Below are 23,512 nucleotides of genomic sequence, written 5' to 3'. Positions count from 1 at the left end.
CCCTTACAGTCTCATCCACTACTGCTACTGCCATTGTAGACCATGCATAATGCGGAGTCTACAAGTCGTAGCGATCGTAAGGGCTTAAGTAGAAAATTGACCAATCACGGTTGATTATTCTTCTCATATTCGACTGTGATTGGTCAATTTTCTACGATTTAAGACCTACGACTGCTACGACTTCTATTGTAGACCCCGCATAAGGGCCACCAATCGCGATTGGTCAATTCCGATGGACTAACTGGCCAATTAACTGAACTTGGTGACAGTGGCTTAGTTTCCACCGAGGGTTCGATCCGGGTCAGAATGCAAGAACCAACCAACTACAGTCGAGCATTCCCCTGTTACAGTCGAATTACAGAGGAATGCTCGACTGTAGTTGGTTGGTTCTTGCATTCTGACCCGGTTTGAACCTTCGGTGGAAACTAGAGTACTGGCCCTTAACCAGATAATGAAAAACCGGGCCTAAGGGCGCGTTCATATCTTGATGGAAAAGCAGCAGCCAATCAGAATTCACGCTGGTAGTCGACAATTTCGGCTTTTTGTACTACTTACTACCAGCGCGAGTTGTGATTGGCCACTGTTTTTCCGTTAAGGTGTAAACTCGGAATAGCGTAACGAACTTCCTAAATCATGGCCTCGCACGTCCAAAAGTCCAAACACGAAAAAGAAATTCCCTAGCCAGTTTGACAGCTTCTGCTTTCAATTTTTGCCGATTTCCCCGTAGGCCCGTATTCGTCCTCGCCGTGTATGTGTTGATCGAGTTGTCAGATGATAAAGTAAATTTTCTCCTCGATCCAACGAAATATGTAATACAAGAAAGGAAAACTCGAAAGAGACAGAAATTTGAAGGAAGATAAAATAGTCGATCAAAAGTAACATGTAATTTTTCAAGGAAAGTGGAAAGACGAGGTAAACTTCAAGAGGTTGACAGGCGAACACGTTGAGAAGCGAAGATCAATGTTTCTCTCGTCCAGGCGATGATCGCGTAATAAACCGGGCCATGGAAGACAGTAGCAAGGAACGCCGGGTCCTGCAGCACTATGTTGCCAAGCAAGACACGGTATTGATACGGATATTCGGTGCGTGCGACGTAAACGTTAACGAGTTACGTCTAGGAATGCTTGTAGAAGCACTGGAGGATTTGAGGGAGAGCGTGTTGAGGATACGCGTGACCGACACCGTCGGCGGATCTAAGACCTGGTGCGGCACGGAATGGCGTTGCCACAAGTACGACCTGATCCCCGTGTCGCAGAAGGTCTGGCAGTACCTGCTCGCTGTTCAGTCTCTTCAGGAGAGAATCCGACTGGCGAACGACGAGGCTCTGTGCGAGCAGATAAGAAATATATCTGTGAACGACGTAGCCTGGTACTGCTCCGATCCCGCTAACAGACGTGCTAGAGAATTGGCGTTTGTCAGATACATCGGACCCGTGTCGCAGCTCGGATTGGGACATTACTTTGGCCTTGAACTAGTGGTGAATTAACTAAAGCCGCTTTTAGTTGCTGCTGCTTTTGTTTAAATTCTCAGTTTTATAATGTAAAATAGAGTAACATAAGGTCTGTTTTCTGTGGCTGAACTAATGTACTCTTTTGGAACTTAAAATGAGATAAATGTATGTTTGATATTTATTGAAAGCGAGAAAGAGAGTTCTAGTGCAGTCTAGTACAGGAACAAAAAACAGACCAATAATATATCATATACAAGAAATAGATAAAATAACTGTAAACATCTGAGGAATATATATTACTTGTTTTATTAATAAGAAGTTGGTCTATCATTTGTCTTTAGTACAGATTCTATCATTGTTGGAATAATCATGCTTGAAGAATATAGCAACAGTTGTGATGCAATGTTATTCTTCTATCAAAACATCTTTTAATTACTTAAAAGATATTGGAAGAGAAAATCTGTTTTTTACTCTATTCTTTAAAACTACAAAAAATTCAATTATATTTAAATCACAGGCTATTATTACAGGAAAGATGGAGAGAACAGTGAATAATTTTGGAAAATGAAGTAAATTTTTTTCTCAAATATTATTTATATAAACAATTAAAAGATTTATTAAAAGATAATATATTATATTGATGACTATTTGAAAATTGTATGATTCTATTCCAATAAGGATAGAATGTGTGAATAAGGCAAATCATAGGTCAACTCTCTTATTAATAATAAAATAAATAACGTATTTCTCAGGTATTCATATTATTTTGTCTATCTCCTGTATATAAAGTCATAGCTCTTTCTTGTACCTATATTTATTACATATATAAAAAGAGACAAATAAAATTTTAATGAACTAAATTCCAAAATAAGTCAGCAAATAACATAGTTTTACTTTTGGATTAATTTTAAATAAATCTTATTTAAGAATATATTAAATTTTATTATAAAAATATTTAATTTGAAAAATGAAAAGCTTGTTCAAAAAATATAAAATTATATCTTTTAATCTTTATCGAAAGACTGGTTACAGGATATATCCTAATAAAAAGGAAGTATTTGACTCTTTAAGATAAATTTATAATATAATAAACAATAAGTGAACATATGTGCATCAATATAGAATGCAATTAACAATAATTATGTGTATATATATATATATTACAGGAAAGTCAGGAACTGTCCAAAACATCCTTATTGACTAAAGAATATTTTATTCCCACACATTGGAATGCTGCTACAATATTCGCTACTATAAATAATATATTACCTTATAAAGAAACTGACTCCATTTCTGGCAGCATTGAAAAAAGTATCCATTAATCATAATTCACTAATTAATCATTTATTAATCAATGTTTCTACGTTAATTTTATAATCATGCAATTTGAATATTTTTATTTCAGTATTGCTCTTGAAAAATAATACAGGAACTGACTATAATAACGATAAGAAAAGATCTGTGCTTGACAGTACACCAGCTGTTTTATTAGAACAGTTTACTCTATTTGATGACAACAAGAATAACAATCAAGAATCTGTCAATATACTAAAAGAACGCCATCAAACCGGGAAGTCAGATCTTGAAAATGATATTAATAACTATACTCAAACCGTCGATCATACTCTTTTTAAATGTGGTAATTTTACAATCGTAAAAGCAACAAATATTTATTAAATATGTACTTATTCTATCGATACTTTTCCCTAAGAATCCCAAAACTAAATTAGCCCCAATGTTGGACTTTAGTTTCCTTCGTGCGATAGAGGGAGTTAATAATAGCTCAGGTATTTTAAAAATAGATGCACAAAACCTAGCCCAACTTCCTAGAGGGCTGCTGCCAGGTTATAAAGCGCTTTAAAACTATTGTATTTTGGTTTAACAATGGCAGCAGAACTGCAGAACATTCCTATTTTTGTATTGGAGCACAAATGGAGTAGTGATATAGAATCAAATGTATACAGTGATGTGGAAGATATGCGTGGAATAATGTTGGATTACAGTAAGATACAGTTGACATGCTACCTCTACTGCACTTTTAACTCAAATACGTTTATTCTTCCGCGATAATATTTATACTTTTACATCAGAAAAGTGATTATTCTTTACACATTGCCTTTAAACGTTACATATTTGAATAATACGACAATCAATTACAACTAGCTGTTAATTGCAATAGGTAATGGTGAGAAAAACGAAACCAAGAAATTCAACAGAGTAGAGAATAAAGAAGATTTGATAGTGGGTTCTAATGTGAAAGTACTTCTGGATTCAGATGTCCATTACGGAATTATTCGATGGATCGGCTCACCGCCTGGTACAAGTCCTGGCAAATTGATGGCAGCTGTCGAGCTGGTAAGTAAAATGAGTGTATTAAATAGACCGCTTTACATTTTATAAAAGAATAATAGAACAGAAGAACATTGTGTTTTATTCATAGGATAATGGACATCCTTTAGGTACTGATGGAACTTACAAAGACGTCAGATATTTTCATTGTAGGCCTTATAAAGCTGTATTCACAGACATTGAACACTGTTCTCTTTACGAAAGTGTTAGTAGAATGATTTATTATTTTCTCAATATTAATTTACGTCATGTTTGTTAATTATGAAAATAAGTGAATTATGGAAACATTTGTCATAAACAGACGAAGCTCAACGAACGGCCTGCACTTATAAATAACGATAATTTCGGTAATATGGAGAGTTCTGTAATAACGGGTATAGTACGGCCTATCTCTGTCAAAGGAGACTTGGAGAGTATATGTGGGAAGTATCGTGGTATTCAAGGCCATCACAATTCGTGCTATTTGGACGCTACTCTTTTCAGCATGTTTACATTTACTAGCGTATTTGACAATCTTCTGTTTCGGTAATTAATTTTGTTTCGATGTAATTGAATATATATTTACTGATTAAAAAGATTTATTTCTTTTCGAAAGGAAACGTGAATTAATTTTGTTACATGAATATAATATAGTAAGTGTAGTGTTCTTATAAAAGTTTTTATGTAATGACTTTTTAGTCCACCGAATGAAAAAGATTGTCCACAATATGAAGAAGTGCAAAGGGTCTTGAGAGAGGAGATTGTAAACCCTTTGAGAAAAAATATGTTTGTCAGAGCGGATCGTGTAATGAAACTCAGGACGTTGCTTGAAAAACTATCATCAGTATCCGGTCTCACTAGCGAAGAAAAAGGTCTGCTTTTATATTTCGAAATATAATATTATGGGTTCTAATGTGTGTTCTACTAATGACTCTTAATATATTTTTTATATTTAGATCCGGAGGAGTTCTTAACGTCGCTAGTCGCCCAGATTTTGAATGCTGAACCATTCCTCAAATTAAGTTCCGGACAGGACGCCTACCATTACCAATTGTTTGTCGAAAAGGACGACCATTTAAATCTACCGACTGTGCAACAATTATTGGAGCAGAGTTTTCTAACTAGTAACATCAGGTTGAAAGAAGTTCCTTCCTGTCTCATCATACAAATGCCGCGCTTTGGAAAGTCATTTAAAATGTATCAGAAAATACAGCCTACGTTACTGCTTGATGTGACAGACATTATCGAAGACTGTTAAGTATCGTTATATTGTACATCGAGTTGCGGTAATCGTTTTCATTTTAAACAATTCGCAGTAACGTTTACATGTCGTTTTGCAGCACCCAGACAATGCACAGTGTGTGGCAAATTGGCGGAATTCGAGTGCAAGGAGTGTTATGGACAATGCGGCGTCGGCCTCGAAAGTATAGCTTTCTGTTTACAGTGCCTTGAAAAAGTTCGTAAAGCATGAGATTGATATATAAACATAAGATATTGAAAAATAAATTATTTTGTGTATTTTCTTTAGGTACACCGTCATGAACGAAGAACAAATCACGAACCAAAGAAGTTAAATGTACCTATGGAGTTTACAATTCTACAAGAACATTGTCCCGTACCGCGTCTATATTTGGAGTTATCCGCGGTGGTCTGCATCGAAACTTCGCACTATGTTTCATTTGTAAAATGCGGTCCTGGCTCGGAGGCTCCGTGGTGCTTTTTCGATTCCATGGCCGATAGAAAAGGTATATTTCTCACTCATATTTATATAAATACCAATATAAAATATAATTCCTTTTGTATATTTTTTTATATCTTTTATCGATCAAATTATTTTATTGTTGAGAATCTTTTAAATATTGAATTATTAAAATAATTGTATTAATGATTTTTTTATTTAAATGTAAAGTCTTTTATTGTTATTAGGAGAGCAAAATGGATATAATATACCGGAGATGGTGCCATGTCCAGATTTTCCTTACTGGTTGAGTGAAGAAGGAGGAACTTACTTAACTGAATTAAAAGACGATCGCCATTTGCCAGAACACGCGAAACGTCTACTTTGCGATGCATACATGTGCATGTATCAATCCCCAGATGTTATGATGTACAAATAACTTGAAAAACAACTCATATTTTAATAGTCGACAGGAGAGACTATGGAAATCTCTATCAAAAACGAATTTCTATTCAACCATATCATAGCTAAAATAAAAGAAAGAATCGCTCTGTGATTGCGATATTCTTAATCAGGAAAATCATCTGCAATCTGCTACAAAGCGACTTTTGGAAAAAAGGCAAAATAAAAAGTTGTTTTGATATCTGACTCGATCTAACGAGAAGATCAGTTCAATCTTTCTCATAGAGAAATTAATAGTTAGTTAATTAATAATTAGTTAAGAAGATAGGTCAATAATGAGCATAAAAATACAAACACCACAAGTAATTTATTAAGAAGATAAACATATTAACGAAAAGTTTGAAATATATTAACGAAAAGTTTTTATTATAATATTTTGAGGATCAAGTTGCAAAATTCGACTCAATCCGTAACAGAAATTTTATAGTTTCGTAAAACATAAGCCAAAAAATTTCGTGGCAAAATGTTACTTCTATGAGACAAGATATGGTTGAGCATGTTTATATCTACATTGCGATAAGAAGCAAATAATCTCATTTAATATAATATTTTTAAGAACAAAATTGTAAAATATTTTTTCTTAGAAACAAAATATGGTACTGTAAATAAAATGCAACTAATAAATTCGGAATTGACCTCCTGTCACTCCTGTCGATTCTTAAGTAATGTTGATTCTAGCATTACTATAAAAGTGCAATCTCTTGCTTTTAGCTTTCTGCAACGATATAATAAATTTACATAAATCTATTTAGATCTTAGACTGAGACAATCCCGAAGTCTCAAAATTTATGTACAAAATAGGAATACTTAAATAGGAATAATACGTTTGTATGCAAGCAGAATATACAGTTAAAAAAAAATAAAATTGACATTATTTATTTACTGAAGATGCATCTGTCAGATTTGCATCACAAAGGAACTGATATACTCCTTAATAAATTTTTTAAAATGTTTTATTTAGTAACACTCCATTTCTTTTTAACTGGAATTTGCATATGTAACTTACAATTAGTTGGAAAAAGACTTCTAGTCATGTCATAATACTCATAATATTTACAATGATAATATTGTCGAAACAGGAATATACTTTTGTACATAATACAGTTATAAAAAAAATTGACAATATACATTATTTATTTGAGGATTTCAGATGCATCTATCAAGTTTGTATCTCTCCGATGAAAAATTTTTTAATTTTTATACAAATTTGAACACTTTAGAAATATTGAAAAAGTCTAACTATATCTTTTTTTTACCTTTCCTTAAAATTTTTCATTTATGTAAATTCAGAAATATTCTAAGATTTTTCATTCTATAATTTCTGAAAAAATATTTTTAATTCTTTTAGATTTTATAAGATTCCATCACAGAAATTATAAAATAAAAAATTTTATATTTCATAATTTTAACATATATAAAGAATTCTAGAAAAGTTGTGAATTTTTTCGACACTTCTGTAAAATATTCCAACTTATGAATTTGTAAAAGAGACTGACAAACTTTCTATAAAGTTATAAAATTATTCAGAAGTTCTGAAAAATTTTCACCAGGGAAAATACCTTTTAATGTAATCTTTAACATGTCCTAAATGTCCGAAAATTCTGTGTACCAGGTGAACAAACTCAGAATCAGCTGCTCAATCAAGTCAGATTAGGTTATAATACAGCACGCGTGCATCGTTTTCAGATCGAAAGTTTACTTTGAATTAATTCAGACTTTAACTGATAATGCTAGCGAGGCAACTGGCATTCACACGCGGTAAACAACTGTGCAAGTATTCACGCTTCCCGGATGACGTACTCGCTCAGGTAGCACGTAGTTACAGCGTGGAGCATGAGAAACGACTGCACGAATGGCGAGAGAATGAGTTGAATTCGGTGATACCCCGACCCGAAGATGACCCGGAGAAGCCCAAGAAGTTCTTCTGGTTTCCCACGGGCGCTCTCAAAGAAACCGACTTCTCCTTCGGTAATATCTCAAAGTGGTTCAAGCACAATAAGGCTGAATATGTCAAATTCAATCAGTCGTTCAATCCGATGAGGCACGAGATATTAGGCGCCGATCTAGCCACCGCTCATTTCCTCGTCCATCGCGGCGGCCTGGTCAGATTCAAGGGCAACACTTGCTGGATGGAACGGAACAAGGAGGGCTTATACGAATTACCCTGCAGTTACGATCCAAGCTACATCCTTGAGGCGGTGGACGTCAATGGGTTTGATCTGCATTACGAAGGCCTAAGTAACTTATGCGGCCTCAGGAAGCTCAAGTGGCTCAGTCTCAAGGACTGTAAAAACATCGACGATTGGGGCTTGGACAAGATCTCGGCTGAGTTCCCTGAACTGGAATATCTGGACATCTCCGGCTGCAAGAAGATCACTGAAAGAGGCCTGGAATCTCTGTACAGAATGATGAATTTGAAGGAACTGATTGTAACGAATTGTAATAAGTCTGTCGCTTTTGAACTAGCTTGCTTCATGTTGGAGGATTGCACACCAGGATTGACTTGTGAAATTCTTATGGGAAAAAATCAAGATTAATGCCGAATAAAAGATTTGAATCATAATATAGCTTGTAACTGTAAGAAAAGATCTTTATCTTTATTTATACAGTATTTAATTATTTTTTGCATAATCTTAAGGAGCTATAAATTATAGCGAATTCAGTCTCATGGATTACACTAAATTGTTGCATACTAAAAGCTGCTGTACATGAAATTATAGCAAAGTTAGATATAAAGATTTATAAATATTTTGGACAATTAAATATCGTCACATTATTTAGTGAAATTTACATGTATCATTTCATTGTTAAAACTGATTAGATTATACCACTATATTTAGATTACTTACATTATTGTTTCTTAAATTACCAAAAAGTATTTACCCACTTTGTCTTCTTTAATTAAATAAAGAGTGAATACATTTCAATCTTATTTCCTAATTTTCTAGATGTTAGATTTAATAACAATGTTTGATGGTTCAGAATTTTGTACTATATATAGATATCTGTATGAAGAGAAAATAGAATTAAAATAGAATTTAAATGTATAAAAAAAGATACATAAAAGATCGAGATGGGTAAATACTTTTAATGTATATTATTTATATTACTTTAAAGCACTCTTTGTATACTGATCCAGTGTAATATAATGGCCTGATTCGCTATTAGCAATGTTAAGTAGAATATTATAGTATAAATAATAATTTGTACAGAAATACTGCTAACTTTTCATCAATTTATTCTTTTCCCTACGTCTCTTCGTAAAATGTAATTCCACCTTATTAGTAATACCATAAGCTTTAATATTTTCGTTATCATTAGAAAGTCTAATGTCTCCAAAGCAAAGATGATTTTTCTTCCAGACGTGCTTCCAACTTATCTTCTTCTGGACGTTCTCTCTCTTTAAGGACAAATTTGTGTGTCTCTTAATGGCCTTTTTCAAATCAAACACTGTTGTGTTATGTGGAGGTACCTGAAACAGAGGGAAGAGTGTGTTATTAAAGCGATAAATACAATGCAATTTGAACATAATTTGACAAGATACTATATAATTTGAATTTGCGTTGTGAAACATATAAGAATAATAAATTATTACCACCACTGCGAGCTTTGGCAATTCTCCGCGATTTAAGAATAAAGTTATGGCTTGTCCTTGCGCAACTGCGATCTGAGATTTAAGTTCTTCTATCGTGACATCCGAAGGTAATCCGGAGAGCAATGGTTCATGCTCAACAAGACTGTCTATAGTTGTCTTGGTTAATTTCACTAATTCCTGATGACTGAGTCGTGTGGTGTCAGATTTCGATTCTACTTTGCACGATTCTTCTTCATCTTTCATTGCACGTTTGAATTTTGTATCTTTGACACTGTCCATGTTGTCATTATTATTTGGAATATTAACCTATCTGAGCAGATTTGTAATTTGTAACATAAGAACTATATATGTATTCATAAAATTCTTGCATTATTGAGATTACACGCAAATTAATTCTCTAAAGGTCTTCTTCTTTTTTTATTTTTCTACGTGTTTTCATACAAATATTTTAAAATTGTTTCGGATTTTCAATTATAAGCGCAACTCCAATTGACCTCCATATTCGGAAAATTGTTGAGAGCCAATTGGAGATTTTACTTTCTAGGGAACACAAATTATTATTGGTTAACTTGTTAAAAACAATACTTTTTTAATTAAATTTGGAGCAAATTTTTATCCTTAGAGAATTTTAAGCCGAGTTCTCATTAATTATTAATGTGCTCCAAAACTATTAAAAAAGTGCCGTTTTACATTAACAATTTAATCAATAATAATAATAAAAATAATCTAATCAACAAAACGGACAAATGAAACAGCACCCGAAGATTGCTATGTTTTCATGAAGAAGGCAGGAAACCTAAATTTAAATGGCAGTTTTCCAAAATTCCCTAGAAACTTCCCAAAGACGAGGGACGAGGTAAGTGGATTTGGCGAAGGAAGATTTCCGTAAATAATTTGGATTTTAGATTAGAATGCAAAACATCTCGCATCGTCAATATCGTACGCGCAGATACGGTGTCGCTACGTCATTCCGTGATTTCACCCTGGTTTAATGATTTAAACAAATTTAAATTAATTCAAGCACTTTCGCGCTCAGAGCTAATTTTACTGTTGATTTCTGTCGCGTGAACTGCAGTTGGATTTCTTGGACGAGGAAACGAACAAACGAAACGTCAGTCAGATTCTCCACTGATCTCCGCAATGGATGAGAACGCGGATCGACTGAGTAAATACACGAAGCATTCGCTAAAAACTGTGCCCAAATCAAATGTGAGAGACAAATTTGGGAACGATAATGCATCAAGAGTGATTTCGACTAAACTTCGATTGATGAGTGATATCCGTAGTTTTTTAAGATATAGATTATAGATATAAAATTATTAATTTTCTTATTAATTGGACGATTATGAAAATTCGAAACGAATTATATTGTTAGAAATTTTGCTGTGACCATTTTTATGATTGAATTAATCAATTGAATTAATCGGAATTTGGTCACAGTCACTCAGAATCACATTGTTTACAAATATAATAATTATATATTTTGTAGGGATTTAATTAAATATTTCATTTGATTAAGTTCATTAAATTAGTCATATTTAATTGAATATTTTATTTGGTTAAAAGTTTACAAGATTATATTGTAAATATTGACAGGTTCTGGAATGTCGAGTTTGCGAGGAGGTTTTCACAGTGGACGGTGTAAAGGTGCCACGTTTGTTGCACTGTGGACACACAGTGTGCCACTCGTGCTTACTGCGGTTGAGGACTTGCATGTCGGAGCAGCAGTTTCTGCTATGTCCTTTTGATCGGCAACCTACCGCCATTCACGAGAACAGTATCTATAGTTTGAAGAAGAACTTTGCGCTTATCGAGCTGCTTGAACGACTGGAGCAGTCCAACAGCCAGAAAACGCTGGTGTTGGAGCGCGAGAGGCTTCAGTCAAATCTATCGTGCGACGAGGACGAGGCGCATACTGCAGTTCTTTATTGTACTGTCTGTGCCACACACCTGTGTGAGGCTTGCGACACCACCACACATTCGTCCAAGACCCTGGGCAAACACAGACGCGTGCCGCTGTCGGAGAAGCCACGTGAGAAGCCTCGCTGTCCAATACACACGGCAGACGTAGCTGAATTCACGTGTACTCAGGAAGGCTGTCACAATTCCTTGATGTGCTACCTATGTAAAGAATATGGCAAACATAGTACACACAAGGTAACGTCATTTATAATTATACAGAAGAATTATGCAGATTATCTCGGTATTCAGATTCATTATTAGAATGCCAACGTTTCGTGAACATTGCAGTTCACTTCATCAGGATGAGGAGCAGCTTCTCTATCTTGACATTCTAATAATGCATCTGAACACTGAGATAACAGCTCCTATATAGAAAAAATCCATGGAGAAGCTTAAAAGCATCTATAATTTTTCTCTTTATATGTCGATATGTTCCAATATCTTACCTGTTTTAAATTTTAATTATAGCCGGTATTGGTCGAGGAAGAAGCCGAAAACATCAGGAAGTCCATTATCGCAGCATTGCAGAAGATGACACAGTTTATGGAAAGCATGAGAGATACCGCACATAAAATAGGTATTTATCTCTATTTTTTTCTAAAATTTTACCTAATTAGCAATTTGGAAAAAGTCTCAATATTTTTAAACGTTTTTCTAATTTGTATTTCATCATTTTATTTATTCTCAATTTATGTTTTTATGTTTTCAGAAATAGTAATCGAAGAATTGGAAGGCTGGGCGATCGAAGACGCGAGGAGGAGGGTGCGATACCATTTCGAGGAATTACGTGCTATTTTGACCGAACAAGAGAAAACGGCGATGGCGTACATCGAGACGGAAACTCGCGGTAGACTTTGTGCACTGAGGCAACAACAGAAAGATCTCACGACCACAAGATCGCAAGTGGCCGGTGTATGCATCCAATGCGAAAGCATACTCGATTCCGAGGATTGGAAGTTGCTGAGCAGCTCAGAAAAAGTCAAGGAAGTGCTGGCGACATTGGAGCAACAGCAGCAACATTATGCGCAATTAGGACCGGATTTTCTCAGTCCTGAATCCTCCATTCCCATTATATTTAGCAGGGTTTGTAGACAATTTTCATTATGAATATAGAATGAATTGTATAACATCCTAATTGTTTTTTTAATTGTAGGATAATTTTTTTTATTTTAAATAACTAGCTTAGAGCGATATTATAAAGCAATTATAGTAAACTTATATCTTAATCTTCGTTTTTTCAAGCATTTCAAGTAGTTTCAATTTTTTTTATAATGGAAATAATCAGTAATATTAAATTATGATTTTTTTAATATTTATCTTTTTCTTAATATAGTTAATAAATATTTTTTTCTAATTCTTCATTTTTTTTTATAACAGGATAATAGAATACACATTGGAACAAAGATCGATATGCGCGTAGTAATCCTAGGACTGGATGGTGCGGGAAAGACGAGCATTTTATCTGCTATGCGAGGCGTCACGCTGCCAAATCCACCGATTCCCACTATCGGTTTCAACGTTGAAAGTTTGGAGTACATGAATCTCGTATTTACTCTCTGGGATGTTAGCGGTCATCAGAAGTTCCGACCACTGTGGAAGCATTACTATCATAACACGCAAGCTGTTATTTTCGTGGTTGACGCTAGCGATAGATCTCGTTTCGAAGAGGCACGAAAAGAATTATCAAAGATACTTTATGAACGAGAATTGAAGGATGCTCTACTTTTAATATATGCTAATAAACAGGTAAATGTAACGTTCCAATCTTTAAAATATTTATATAAAGTAAATGTAATTATATTGGGCAAAATAACAAAAATTTTTTTTAAATATTGAGCTCTAATGATATGAATAACTCTAATTAAATTCGTCCTACTACATTTTTATAAACAACGAATTTATTTACTTACATATCATTAAAAGCTTAATATTTAATTTTTGTCATTTTGTCTAATAATTGTCCACTAACTAATACATTTGCTTTACAAGATATTGCACAAGTTCCAAGCAAACTCATATTTTTACAGGACGTTCCTGGCTGTGCGAATGTGGAGGAATTAGTCGATATACTCGGCTTGCATAAACTTTGTTGTGCAAGAATATGGCACGTTCAGGGCTCATCATTAGTTACCAACGCCAGTGGTACGTTGCAGGGTCTTGACTGGCTTTCGACGCAATGTGTATAAATTTTTTTTTTATAAAATTATGTATGGAAAAAGCCGAAGACACATGTAACGCTAATTGTGATTTCCACGCTAAGATGGTACGAAGCAGACTGAAGTTAGATAGGTAGATAGATATCATGCAAGATAAATATTTGTACGTACAGTCGACGTTGAAAATGATTTGTTTTCTAGCTGTTCTCATAAAATAAACTCGAATGTCGCACGTATTCAGAAAATTATATTAAAAATTAATATCTCAGCCACATAACACATTTCGACGTCGATCATATTTTATAATTATCATTTTTTTGTTATTTATAATATGAATTTTTTTTTTATTTGCTCAATAAGTCAACATGATGGATGTCAACGTGTGAATGATGAATCAATCATATCGTCGCAGATCTTTTTTTATTAACTCGTCAATCCACAAGATAAATCTATTCTGTTAAGTCACGCTATACCAAAAAAAAAAAAAAAAAAAAAGTAATTCGTAAGTCACGACATAGTCACTTCGGAGAAAAATGGTGTCAGTTTATTTTCCGATATAAAAATGGAATTACAAGATTAATTATATTCGAACATGATACAATAAAATAGCGTGTATATGCATATATGTACATATACAATGGTAATTGGAAGCAATTTGCACAATCGATTCGTACACATTACTACAAATGATGAAAATGGATCAGCAGCAGGACTGGGTTTCGCGTTCGATCAAGATGAGCGCTTGAGATCTCACGAAAATAAACGCCTGAGCACATCTAGAAAAGTCTTATTTATTTTATTACATGGTTATTGGATTGCCTCTGATACATAATCATACCAATTGTAATCACTCAGTCACATTTGCACACATCTATCATTCTTACGTTTTGCTTTTTTTTTTTTAATAATTGGAGCGATTTTCTTTTCCTTTGAATTTGCGCGTACATTGTACGGAAATTGAAATAATGTATATATTATATATAATATAGCATCGTGTTATTTAAATTACATCTCAATTACCTTTTAATGTATATAAAAACACTTGACAAACAAAAACGGAACAACTTAGAGTCTTTTGTGGAGCTGCGCCAATGGTGGACACGGGCTAGACGACTCTCTCTTCTCGTTTCTTTCTTCTCTACACTTCTCCTTTTGTGTCTTCTATTTTCTAATATCTGTTCTTTCCGTATTCCAGCACACACTTTGCAGAAATATAGATCACTTGAGCTAAGCGTGTAATATTTCGAGACAGTAGACTCACTCGAATAGAAAGTTTTTTTGAGCGGCTAAGAATGTTTTAGGCGCTGTGATAGCAAGGCCAAAAACACTAGCAAAACCGGGCGAGATTTGGTTTAAAAGCTTAAAACATAATTCAATATGATGTTCTTGTGGACAATACGATAGGCGACGTAATCAACAAGGGTATTATCCTGCTCTCTTGCTATTGTGTGTTTTTTAGATTACAATTTTGTGCCTGTGGGAGAATTTAGAACGTGTCGCGACCACGTAGCTCCTGGAATACAGTCTGTGTTTGTGTCCACACGCGACACATTTATTTACAATTCGTCATGCGCCTGCAAAATAAACAAGAAACAAAGCAGTTAACATAGTTGATCATATAAAATCGACAGAATCTATTGGGATGTTTACACTCAGAAACGAGGAATTCCAATTTTTTCTCATCAATAAAAATCAGAGAAAATATGAACATCATGCGCAAGTTTAATCGTAAAATCTGAAAATAGAACGTAAATTCAGGTGCATAAAATCGTTATACTTACATCGTTATCTGAGTGAGTGTGCTCTTCCTCATCTGCGTCTTCATCGTCCTCATCGTCCTTGTTGTCTTCGTTTTCCTTAGCCTCTAAATCTCGCCGTTTCCTCTCCTCTTCATCCTGCGATTCCTTCATCTTCTTCTCACCTTCCTATGATTTACAGGATAAAATATTTTCTAACTCATTTTTTTTTATCGTTAAGAATTTAGAGATTTATGATGAGTTGATCATATTATATGTATCAATAATTGGACAAATAAATAAAAGGCAACAACAATAATGAATAAGTATTTACCAAAGTGGATTTCCAGACATCTTCTCCAAATTTGCGCGCGACCTCCGGATCATCGGTGATCAAAACGTTATCGAAAATGGTACCGGATTTAACTTGCCACAGATCAAAACCAATAGCGCAGATCTCGTCACGTTTGTACAATTCGGGGTCGGCCGTGTATTCGGGGTTATCAATCTCGGGATGGATCCATGGTCCCTTGTAGTTAGGATTCTCGATTTGTTTCGGTTTCCATTCACCCTGAAAAATTATATAATTTTAAGAATAATGACAGATGAGGAAAATACCTGATAAACCTCTGAATGCATATCAATTTCGGTATACGAACCTTATAATCGGGATTGTCGATCATGGGCGCTTCCCATTCGCCGTCCATTTCATCATCCCAATCTTCGGGTTTAGTTGCTTCAGGATCAGGAATGTGCTCAGGCTTGTCCCAATCTTCAGGCTTCTTATCATTAGGATCGTCGATGCTGGGTTTGTCATCCCAGTCAGCGGGCTTGGTTTGAGATGGATCCTTAATCTTTTTCGGAGGGAGGAAGCTCCAATCTGCCTCTAATTCGCCGGATTCAACTTCTTCGTTATCAATAAGTACCTGAAAAATAATTTTGTTGAAGAGTCATCAAATCAGATAAACTTTCATTTAGTGACATTATTGATGTGTTGATCTTTGCTGAATGCGTATAGTGAGCGGTATTCTCTCTATACACTTATCAAACAAGATAATCTTTGTTCTACGAGATCCTGTAGCACCTATCCTCCACGGCAATCAGTGAGAACATGTGACTCTAGGCTCGATAATATTTAAGGCCAAGACATAAAAAAATTTAAACAGTAAAACGTAAGCAGGAAGCGAAATGGTTAATCCTAGCAGAGACTGTAACGCTGTAACGTAAGCAGTAGTAAATTCAACATGTTCATTTCCTTACTGCTTACATTTTAAATTTTTCTGTATGCCATGTCTTACAACAGTTATAATTTTACATGAACGTAGCGCATATTTACCTGGTAAGTGTTATCAGGTTTGACAATCAGAGTGTACAAATGCGTGTAAATGTCATCTTTGCAACGGATATCTTTGTTGATTAAAAGATTCTTTCCTTTGTAGCTAAAGATAACATGAACCTTTTTGGTTCCGGGTCCACAGATATCCGGTCCTGTATAGAAATAAGAATATCATTGAGTTGAAATCGATAAATAAAAAAAATAAATACTACATATATTTAAATTTTATGTGCATAATCATTTCGCATGTAATAATTTTTAAATTGATGATATGAAGTCACTTTTACATAAAACAAGCAAGATAATTTGAACTTTATCTAAGCTAATTAGCTTCTTTAATGAATATATATCTTTTCTGGTGCCTATAATATGTATAGGTACTTATTACAGGGCATAATGAAAGAGTATTTCTCTCCGAGTTCCTGTAGCACTTATCATATACTGATATGATCAGTGACTCTTAGGCTCGGTATAACTGATTATTTGCTATCAATAATATATTCTGATAAGGAAACTTACCAAACATAATCTGATAAGGGCTTTCACCATGCATATCTTTCTGATCGAGAGAACAGTCAAATACTTTAACATATCCACCTCCACAGTCAATGTTCTGTTCATGCTTTACAGTAAATTGAATAACGAGGTTCTTATCTTTATTGCTAAATGGAGTGAATTTGCTACTGAGAGCATAAAACCTTGCGTCTTGCGACGTCTGGATACCTGAGAAAAATTTGACAAAATAGTCTCGTTACATAAGTGAATTTTGTATTTTGTAACAAGTTTTCTATATTCCTTTTAAATTACCTTTATCATTTTCTTGATCGTTCCAGAACTTTCCATAGCTTGAAACAAACTTTCCGAATTCCTTACCAGGATGCTCGGAATAAACCCAATTCTTTTCCCAGGAATCTGAAATATTGACAATCTCTTTGTGAACTTATATAACAATTTTTAATGTACATTTTCATAACTATAAACACTCAATTTATTTAATAAAATATATATTTTATAGTACATTTCATTAAAACTTATTTATTTTAATTTACTTTGTTTTATTTATTTTAATAAATTTACTTAATGAATCACATGTTGAATCTTAGATTTGAAAACCATTAATGAGGGAAATAAAAACCCATTTAAAAAAAATTTCTTGATAAAATTGTAATATATTTACAAGCTATAATATTTTTCGACTTCCACCTAAAAACAAAAAATTATATATTTCCTAGAATCTCAATTTATCAGAGAAGCAATAAATATAAAACAGCAACGTATAAATTACAGACAACTTCTATCGGATTCCCGTGCAGGAGAAACAAGGAGAGGAGGAGGGGGAGAACCGGTTAAAAATTAAGAAGGCAACGGCCGCCGAGAGGCGAAAAGATAATACTTCCTCGCCGGCGTACTTAATTTCAACGATAATTCAATATGCAAGAGACAAGGAGGAACGAAGTCTAATTGTCGCGCTTCCATTGTCATCGGCAACATAAGAGATCCGTTTCTCTTGCAATTCTTTTCTTTCATCAAGGCCTGACTACCTCCGGCTCCACGTCAGCTCGATACACAAAAAAAGAAATCGAGCTACAAAAAAAGAAGAGTTCGAAGGTCCGTCATCTTTTTATACTTTAAAATGATACGAGCTTGAAGGACGAAGTGCGATGGGAGGGACGATGCTGCTCGCTCAAAATCCTGTATTTAACGGGATAACGTCCGCGTCGACGACAAGATCCGTTCGTCGAATACGTTCTGTACTCGAAGCGAGACGGCCACAGGCGCGGTGGATTCGCGCGAGAGAGACAGAGAAGAAAACGGAATGGAGGCGCACAGGAAAGAAGAGCGCCGAGAGATATACGTGATGACGCAAACGGACCTGTGGAGCCCGTTTGCCCCGGCCACGTCGGAGTTCTCGCCTCGGATCGGAGCGACGGAGGCTCCGGTCGTCGGCGCCGTTCACCGCCGGAGTCGAGCTTTACGTTACAGGATCGATCTGTGCGGCGTCATATCGGCGGTGCGGTGGCGGCGGCGGCAAGCAAGATGCCGCGCAGCGGCGCCTGCCATGAGAAGCGACTTCCGACGTTTCGTCTGCGTGTCGCTCACTCGATTTTTCGCGATGCCCCTCTCTCGTCCTTTTCCTCTTTCTTTCTTCATTTCTCTTTCTCTCCCTCTCTCTCACTCTACAGAAAGGCACATATGGCCGATACGGCTTGAAATGCGGAAACACGATGTGTCACGATACGGTTCTTAACAATTTCCCGTCGTGTTAACTGACGATCTCCCGCGGAAGATACGCGACCGTCGGCCGGCGAGATGGAACGGACCATCGGAGCGCAGCAGGGCGTGCGGTTACCAAGAAAAGACCGCCGTGCCGTTCACGTCATTTCACCGCGCACGAAGACGACGTTACCGTCGTCGTTTCTTCGTCGGTGTTATCCTCTCGATGGATACGACACGCGTGGCGGCGAATAATCGAGGGTGTGGTTCGTCGCGAGATCCGCGAGACGGTCTTCGTGGCAAAGGGAGAGAAGCCACCACCACCACCACCCAAACGATTGTTCATCGCCGGGCCGGGTCTTTGTGATCGACAAAATTAATTAGCTTTTTACTCACCATCGTTGAACTTCTCGTCGAGATACACCTCCGCCGTGGCCACGGCAAATGCCAAGAGTACGACGAACGCGCAGGAGGCTCGCATTTTCGCACGCCGACAGGACGACGTGAGTCCGAGAAGATCGACGACGAAAAAAAGGAACCTACCACCACGACGAACTGGCCGATAATGCTCGCTCCGCGGACGTGGTTGGCGAGTTTACGGCGGCCGAGGTAGACAGATGGAAGGCGCCGATTGGCGGACGATGCGAACGGCCAATCAGCGCCGACCACGCTTAACCAGCGGTGCGCCGCACCGTGGCAGTCACCGGCGCCGTTCACCGCGCCGCGCCACGCGCAACTCTTACGTCACGCCGATTTATCGCGGCTGCTTATCTATCGTCGATACGGCAGCACGCGGAAAGCGGGATCAGCCGAGTTTAGACGGAATCGCCCGATGCAACGGAAGCCGCCGATTGGCGATCGAATGCACGCGGTTTTTGAAAGAATTCGCAATTTCTTTTGAAGAAAAAGTAAATCTTACGGTCTCTTCTTTAATTCTCGATAGTTTGCTTTCCAGTTTCACACAAGTTTCACACGACCTTAAATTATAATTATAATTAATTAAATAAAAAATCATTTATAATCAATTATTCTTCTTAACTAATAACTTATAAATAAATATTCGAGTTGATTCACTCTGAATCAAAATTAATGTAAGTATTTTGTATATACTCGGATAATTATTTATTTATAAGTTATTAGTTAAGAAGAATAATTGATTATAAATGATTTTTTATTTAATTAATTATAATTATAATTTAAGGTCGGTTGTTCCATTCTCGGATAAAGTATATGGTAATTTACCTACTGGATAAACAAAAGAGTAAGAGCGTACGAGAGAAAGACAGCGAGCTGAAGTTTACCGAAAGATGGAACAACCTAGCCTTAATGACGTATTTTATTATTCTCAGCTTGTGCAAATGTCAGTTGAATCTTGCATTTATCAATGCCGTAAATAAATCGGCCAATCACAGTCGAGCGTTTAAAAACGCGAGATCTTAATTTTGATTGCGATTGGTCGATTTGTTTGCGACCTTACGATACGACTAAAATTTTTGTACGCGTGATGGCCTTCAGAATGAAAAGGAACGTGCATTGAACTGATAGTGTTTTTCACAGAGCTTGTGCGCACTTAAAGTATACTTTAAAGCTATTGTACACAAATCGACGTAAAGATGTACGTTTAATAAAAATATAGAAACGGATTTAATCGCGTAATCTTCAATACATTTTATTGTGCTATTTGATGAAACATACATTGATATTTTATTAATTGAGATATCTCACTTTTACTTTCAGATTAGGTTAGTGTACAACAATTTTAATGTGCACTGAGTGCGTACCAGTTGTCAGTGAAAAACGCTATGAGTTGTGATGTCACAAATTAGAATTATCTAAATTTTGATGTAAACAATATATAATGATATAATGCAACACGTGAGTTACATTGGTATTTGCTGGGATTGATAAAAGAATCAGCAGAATATATTTTAAACTGCCACGCCATGTGTTCTTATTAAATATTTAAATTATAAAAATATAATTAAATGATCGTTATCAAAATTTCACTCATATTTCCAAACCGCGATAAAGTACGTTGTCTGTAAATACATTTTATATTCAATTGGTCTAATGACTCAATGGCCGTCGATATTTCTTGTGATATGCCCCACACTGTTTCCACGGCAACGAGAAAGCAAACTTGTCATGGCGAGAACGAATAGAACAAGTTACCGTGACTCACTTCAAAATCAAGATACTCGTCTCTCGTTACTTTGTGGAGAATTGAAATTTACAAGTGATGCACATGTATAAAGTCGAGCACAGAATTTTTAGACAAATTTAGAACATTCGGACCTAAAAAAAGAAAGAGAGAAAGAAATGCTCTCCTCAAAAGCAAACGCGGCGCTGGCGCGTCTGAAAGAGATCGAGGAGAAATACAAGATGAAAAGCAAGGAGCAGAAATGGAAAGAGGTAAATATTCTGAAAAGAAAAGAAAAATAGTCGACAGAAATCCATAAAAAGAAATTTTCCAATGTTAAAAATTAATATTAGAATTATAATTTATTCTCAAATTTTAAATTAAAATTACTAATATTGCAATTTTCCCAATTGTTTTATTATTATATAATGTGTATTTTTTAATTAAAATTACTAATATTGCAATTTTTCCAATTGTTTTATTTTTATATAATGTTTATTTTTATTTCTGTGTATAATATATATTCGTCATTTATACCTGTATTCATAGTCAATTATTTAATTAAATTATTTATCTGAAGATAAATAATTTAATTAAATAATTAAATTTTAAAATAAATTTAAGAAAGCCTTAAATATAAGGTCTGATTATGAATATGGATATTAATCCTAATATTTTAGAACGATGCGATTATAGCCCGCAGCATACAAACTAACAGTAACATTAAGTCAATATAATTTTCCACTCAACAAATGTGATATAATTAATATGTGTTGTATATAACAGTTTCATTGTTAAGTAGGAAATTCTAATATTGAGGTAATATTAGCGTTAGTCGTTCTACAGGAGTTAAATTCTTTTTGAGAAATTGACAATATTACAACATTAATGTAATAATTTCAGGATACGGACAGCTCGATAAGCAGCGTCTCAATGGTTCCTTTGGACAGTTCGAAAGAATCGCCAAGAAAAGCCACAAAGCTCAAGCTCGATATAAAAATGCCGGATACTCGATTTGAAGGACATACAGAGGAAGCAAAATTTTCGTTGAGAAATGAAATATTGACGCCAGACAAAGTGAGTGCGAAACTTCCCGAGGAAGCCGCCGAGATTGATCTTGAGGATGCGTCGCCATCAGATGATAAATCGTCGCGTTCCGCAGAAAAGCAAGAAAGTCTTATCTCGGACCTAATGACGATTCAAGAGAGCAGTTTGATCGAAAGCGTGCTCGATGACTCGGTAATTCCGTCAAAATCACTCTCGCGCTCGAAAACATCGCGGCGAAACTCCTTCACGGCCAGCGGACGATCTTCTGGACGTTTGGAGAGAACAAGAACTACTGCGAAGTCCGAAGGAGGAAAGGAGTCCAGCAAATCATCCGAAATCTCCAGGGGGAAAGCGCCGTCTGATAATTCAATTTCAAAGCGACTAAGACTGTCTGGAAAATCGAACGAGACTTCCAGGATGCGTCTCGATAAAAAAAAACGTTTTAGCGACGTCAAAGCGATGACAGAAACGTCGAAAAAGGTAGATTCTAAGAAACTTCAAAATAATCTTAACGATTCGGAATCTCTGCGCGACAATAGCGTTGTCGAGGAGTCGATCGGCACGATGGAGAACGGCAGTGAAATTATTTCGGAACTTTCCCACGTCGAAGAAAGCTTTGTGACTAAAATTGAAGATTCCGTCGCCGTTTCCGACGGCTCTAAACACGTAACAGACGAAAACTCTTCCGTGATGGTTTCCAACAGTTCGAAAAGTCTGGCTGAAAACGGATATGCGAACGATACCTTTGAGGATATTTCCAGCTCGAGCATTCGATCGCAGCGCGAGGAAATGATTAATGGAGAGAAAGAGGTGCAAATTAATGGAGTGGGATCTGGAACGAAAAGAACGGACATTGTAGAATACAGATTTTATCAGGACAGTGCTGAGGAGCGCAGGTAGTTCAACACACTACATTATTATTTTATATTTTTCTAAAAAAATATATATTATATGTATATTTTTCATAAAGGATTTCCCATTTACATTGAAAGGAATTTTAATAAATATTTGTTAAATGGTTCTAAGTAAATATTTATTAAATGTAAGCATATAATTTTATTTTATATAAACATTAAAATTTGATTTAACTATATTATTTTTTTATTGATTAAATATTTATTTACTATAAATTTTAGCAACTTTCAAATGGCAGAGCAAATCTGCCCATATTTTATGATTTTAGAAACTTTTGATCTGTACCTCATGATTTCTACAAAATATCACAGTTCCAGTCAATTCGATTGAAACTTTTTTTATATGATTAGTGCAGAGTCCTATAATTATATTAGAAGATAGTTCTTACATAAATAAATTTTATTATTTTAATAATAAATGTAAAGACATAAAGGAGAACAATTAATACTTATTACTGATTCTAATCATTTAATTTTATTTCTACGAAAATAAA

At 35.3% G+C, this 23,512-nt stretch overlaps 6 protein-coding genes across 14 annotated transcripts in view; 4 read left to right on the top strand and 2 right to left on the bottom strand.

Annotated features, from left to right (window-relative positions):
• The first annotated feature begins 719 nt into the window (after nt 1-719).
• Nucleotides 720-6,074, top strand: CYLD (ubiquitin carboxyl-terminal hydrolase CYLD). Its single transcript, XM_018454951.1, has 11 exons — nt 720-1,477; nt 2,617-2,761; nt 2,856-3,089; nt 3,630-3,805; nt 3,891-4,004; nt 4,101-4,324; nt 4,478-4,650; nt 4,735-5,031; nt 5,119-5,234; nt 5,307-5,523; nt 5,705-6,074. Exons 1-11 carry the CDS (start codon nt 1,004-1,006, stop codon nt 5,893-5,895), a joined length of 2,361 nt encoding a protein of 786 aa, XP_018310453.1. The 5' UTR covers nt 720-1,003; the 3' UTR covers nt 5,896-6,074.
• Nucleotides 6,075-7,535: 1,461 nt separating this feature from the next.
• On the top strand, nt 7,536-8,746 carry LOC108727070 (ATP synthase subunit s-like protein). Its single transcript, XM_018454984.1, has one exon. The coding sequence runs from the start codon at nt 7,646-7,648 to the stop codon at nt 8,453-8,455; it is 810 nt and encodes a 269-aa protein (XP_018310486.1). The 5' UTR covers nt 7,536-7,645; the 3' UTR covers nt 8,456-8,746.
• Nucleotides 8,747-9,073: 327 nt separating this feature from the next.
• Nucleotides 9,074-9,945, bottom strand: LOC108727073 (U11/U12 small nuclear ribonucleoprotein 25 kDa protein). The gene is made up of 2 exons (XM_018454989.1): nt 9,514-9,945; nt 9,074-9,390 (listed from the first exon to the last, which is right to left on the bottom strand). Exons 1-2 carry the CDS (start codon nt 9,790-9,792, stop codon nt 9,139-9,141), a joined length of 531 nt encoding a protein of 176 aa, XP_018310491.1. The 5' UTR covers nt 9,793-9,945; the 3' UTR covers nt 9,074-9,138.
• Nucleotides 9,946-10,289: 344 nt separating this feature from the next.
• Nucleotides 10,290-14,329, top strand: LOC108727057 (E3 ubiquitin-protein ligase TRIM23). 4 transcript variants are annotated; one of them, XR_001936826.1, is made up of 7 exons: nt 10,290-10,722; nt 11,110-11,670; nt 11,944-12,052; nt 12,185-12,558; nt 12,853-13,221; nt 13,503-13,764; nt 14,044-14,329. XR_001936826.1 is itself a non-coding variant. In XM_018454966.1 (7 exons), exons 2-7 carry the CDS (start codon nt 10,654-10,656, stop codon nt 13,659-13,661), a joined length of 1,641 nt encoding a protein of 546 aa, XP_018310468.1. In that variant the 5' UTR covers nt 10,290-10,398; nt 10,589-10,653; the 3' UTR covers nt 13,662-13,951. The 4 variants fall into 4 exon arrangements, 2 of the variants coding, with proteins under 2 accessions (XP_018310468.1, XP_018310467.1); XR_001936825.1 differs by having other exon boundaries at nt 13,992-14,329; XM_018454966.1 differs by lacking the exon at nt 14,044-14,329 and having other exon boundaries at nt 10,290-10,398; nt 10,589-10,722; nt 13,503-13,951.
• A 304-nt stretch (nt 14,330-14,633) lies between these two features.
• On the bottom strand, nt 14,634-19,463 carry Calr (calreticulin). The gene is made up of 8 exons (XM_018454977.1): nt 19,314-19,463; nt 17,511-17,615; nt 17,223-17,426; nt 16,704-16,855; nt 16,027-16,293; nt 15,702-15,938; nt 15,413-15,556; nt 14,634-15,205 (listed from the first exon to the last, which is right to left on the bottom strand). The coding sequence occupies exons 1-8, from the start codon at nt 19,396-19,398 to the stop codon at nt 15,188-15,190; spliced, it is 1,212 nt and encodes a 403-aa protein (XP_018310479.1). The 5' UTR covers nt 19,399-19,463; the 3' UTR covers nt 14,634-15,187.
• A 1,588-nt stretch (nt 19,464-21,051) lies between these two features.
• The window catches only part of LOC108727054 (protein IWS1 homolog A), a 45,686-nt gene continuing 43,225 nt past the window's right edge, over nt 21,052-23,512 (top strand). For 5 of the 6 annotated variants that reach the window (XM_018454952.1, XM_018454954.1, XM_018454953.1 and 2 more), the window contains exons 1-2: nt 21,053-21,329; nt 21,961-23,000. In XM_018454952.1, coding sequence (XP_018310454.1) covers nt 21,237-21,329; nt 21,961-23,000 — 1,133 coding nt within the window. In that variant the 5' untranslated portion in view covers nt 21,053-21,236. Of the gene's footprint in view, nt 21,330-21,960; nt 23,001-23,512 lie in introns of all 6 variants that reach the window. The other variant, XM_018454957.1, reaches the window with a different exon arrangement.

The sequence above is a fragment of the Mycetomoellerius zeteki genome, unplaced genomic scaffold (assembly GCF_001594055.1).
Source record: "Mycetomoellerius zeteki isolate Tzet28-1 unplaced genomic scaffold, Tzet1.0 scaffold47, whole genome shotgun sequence".
Taxonomy (NCBI): domain Eukaryota; kingdom Metazoa; phylum Arthropoda; class Insecta; order Hymenoptera; family Formicidae; genus Mycetomoellerius; species Mycetomoellerius zeteki.
Note: the sequence above shows the minus strand (reverse complement) of the source record. Positions and strands in the feature narration are given on the sequence as shown.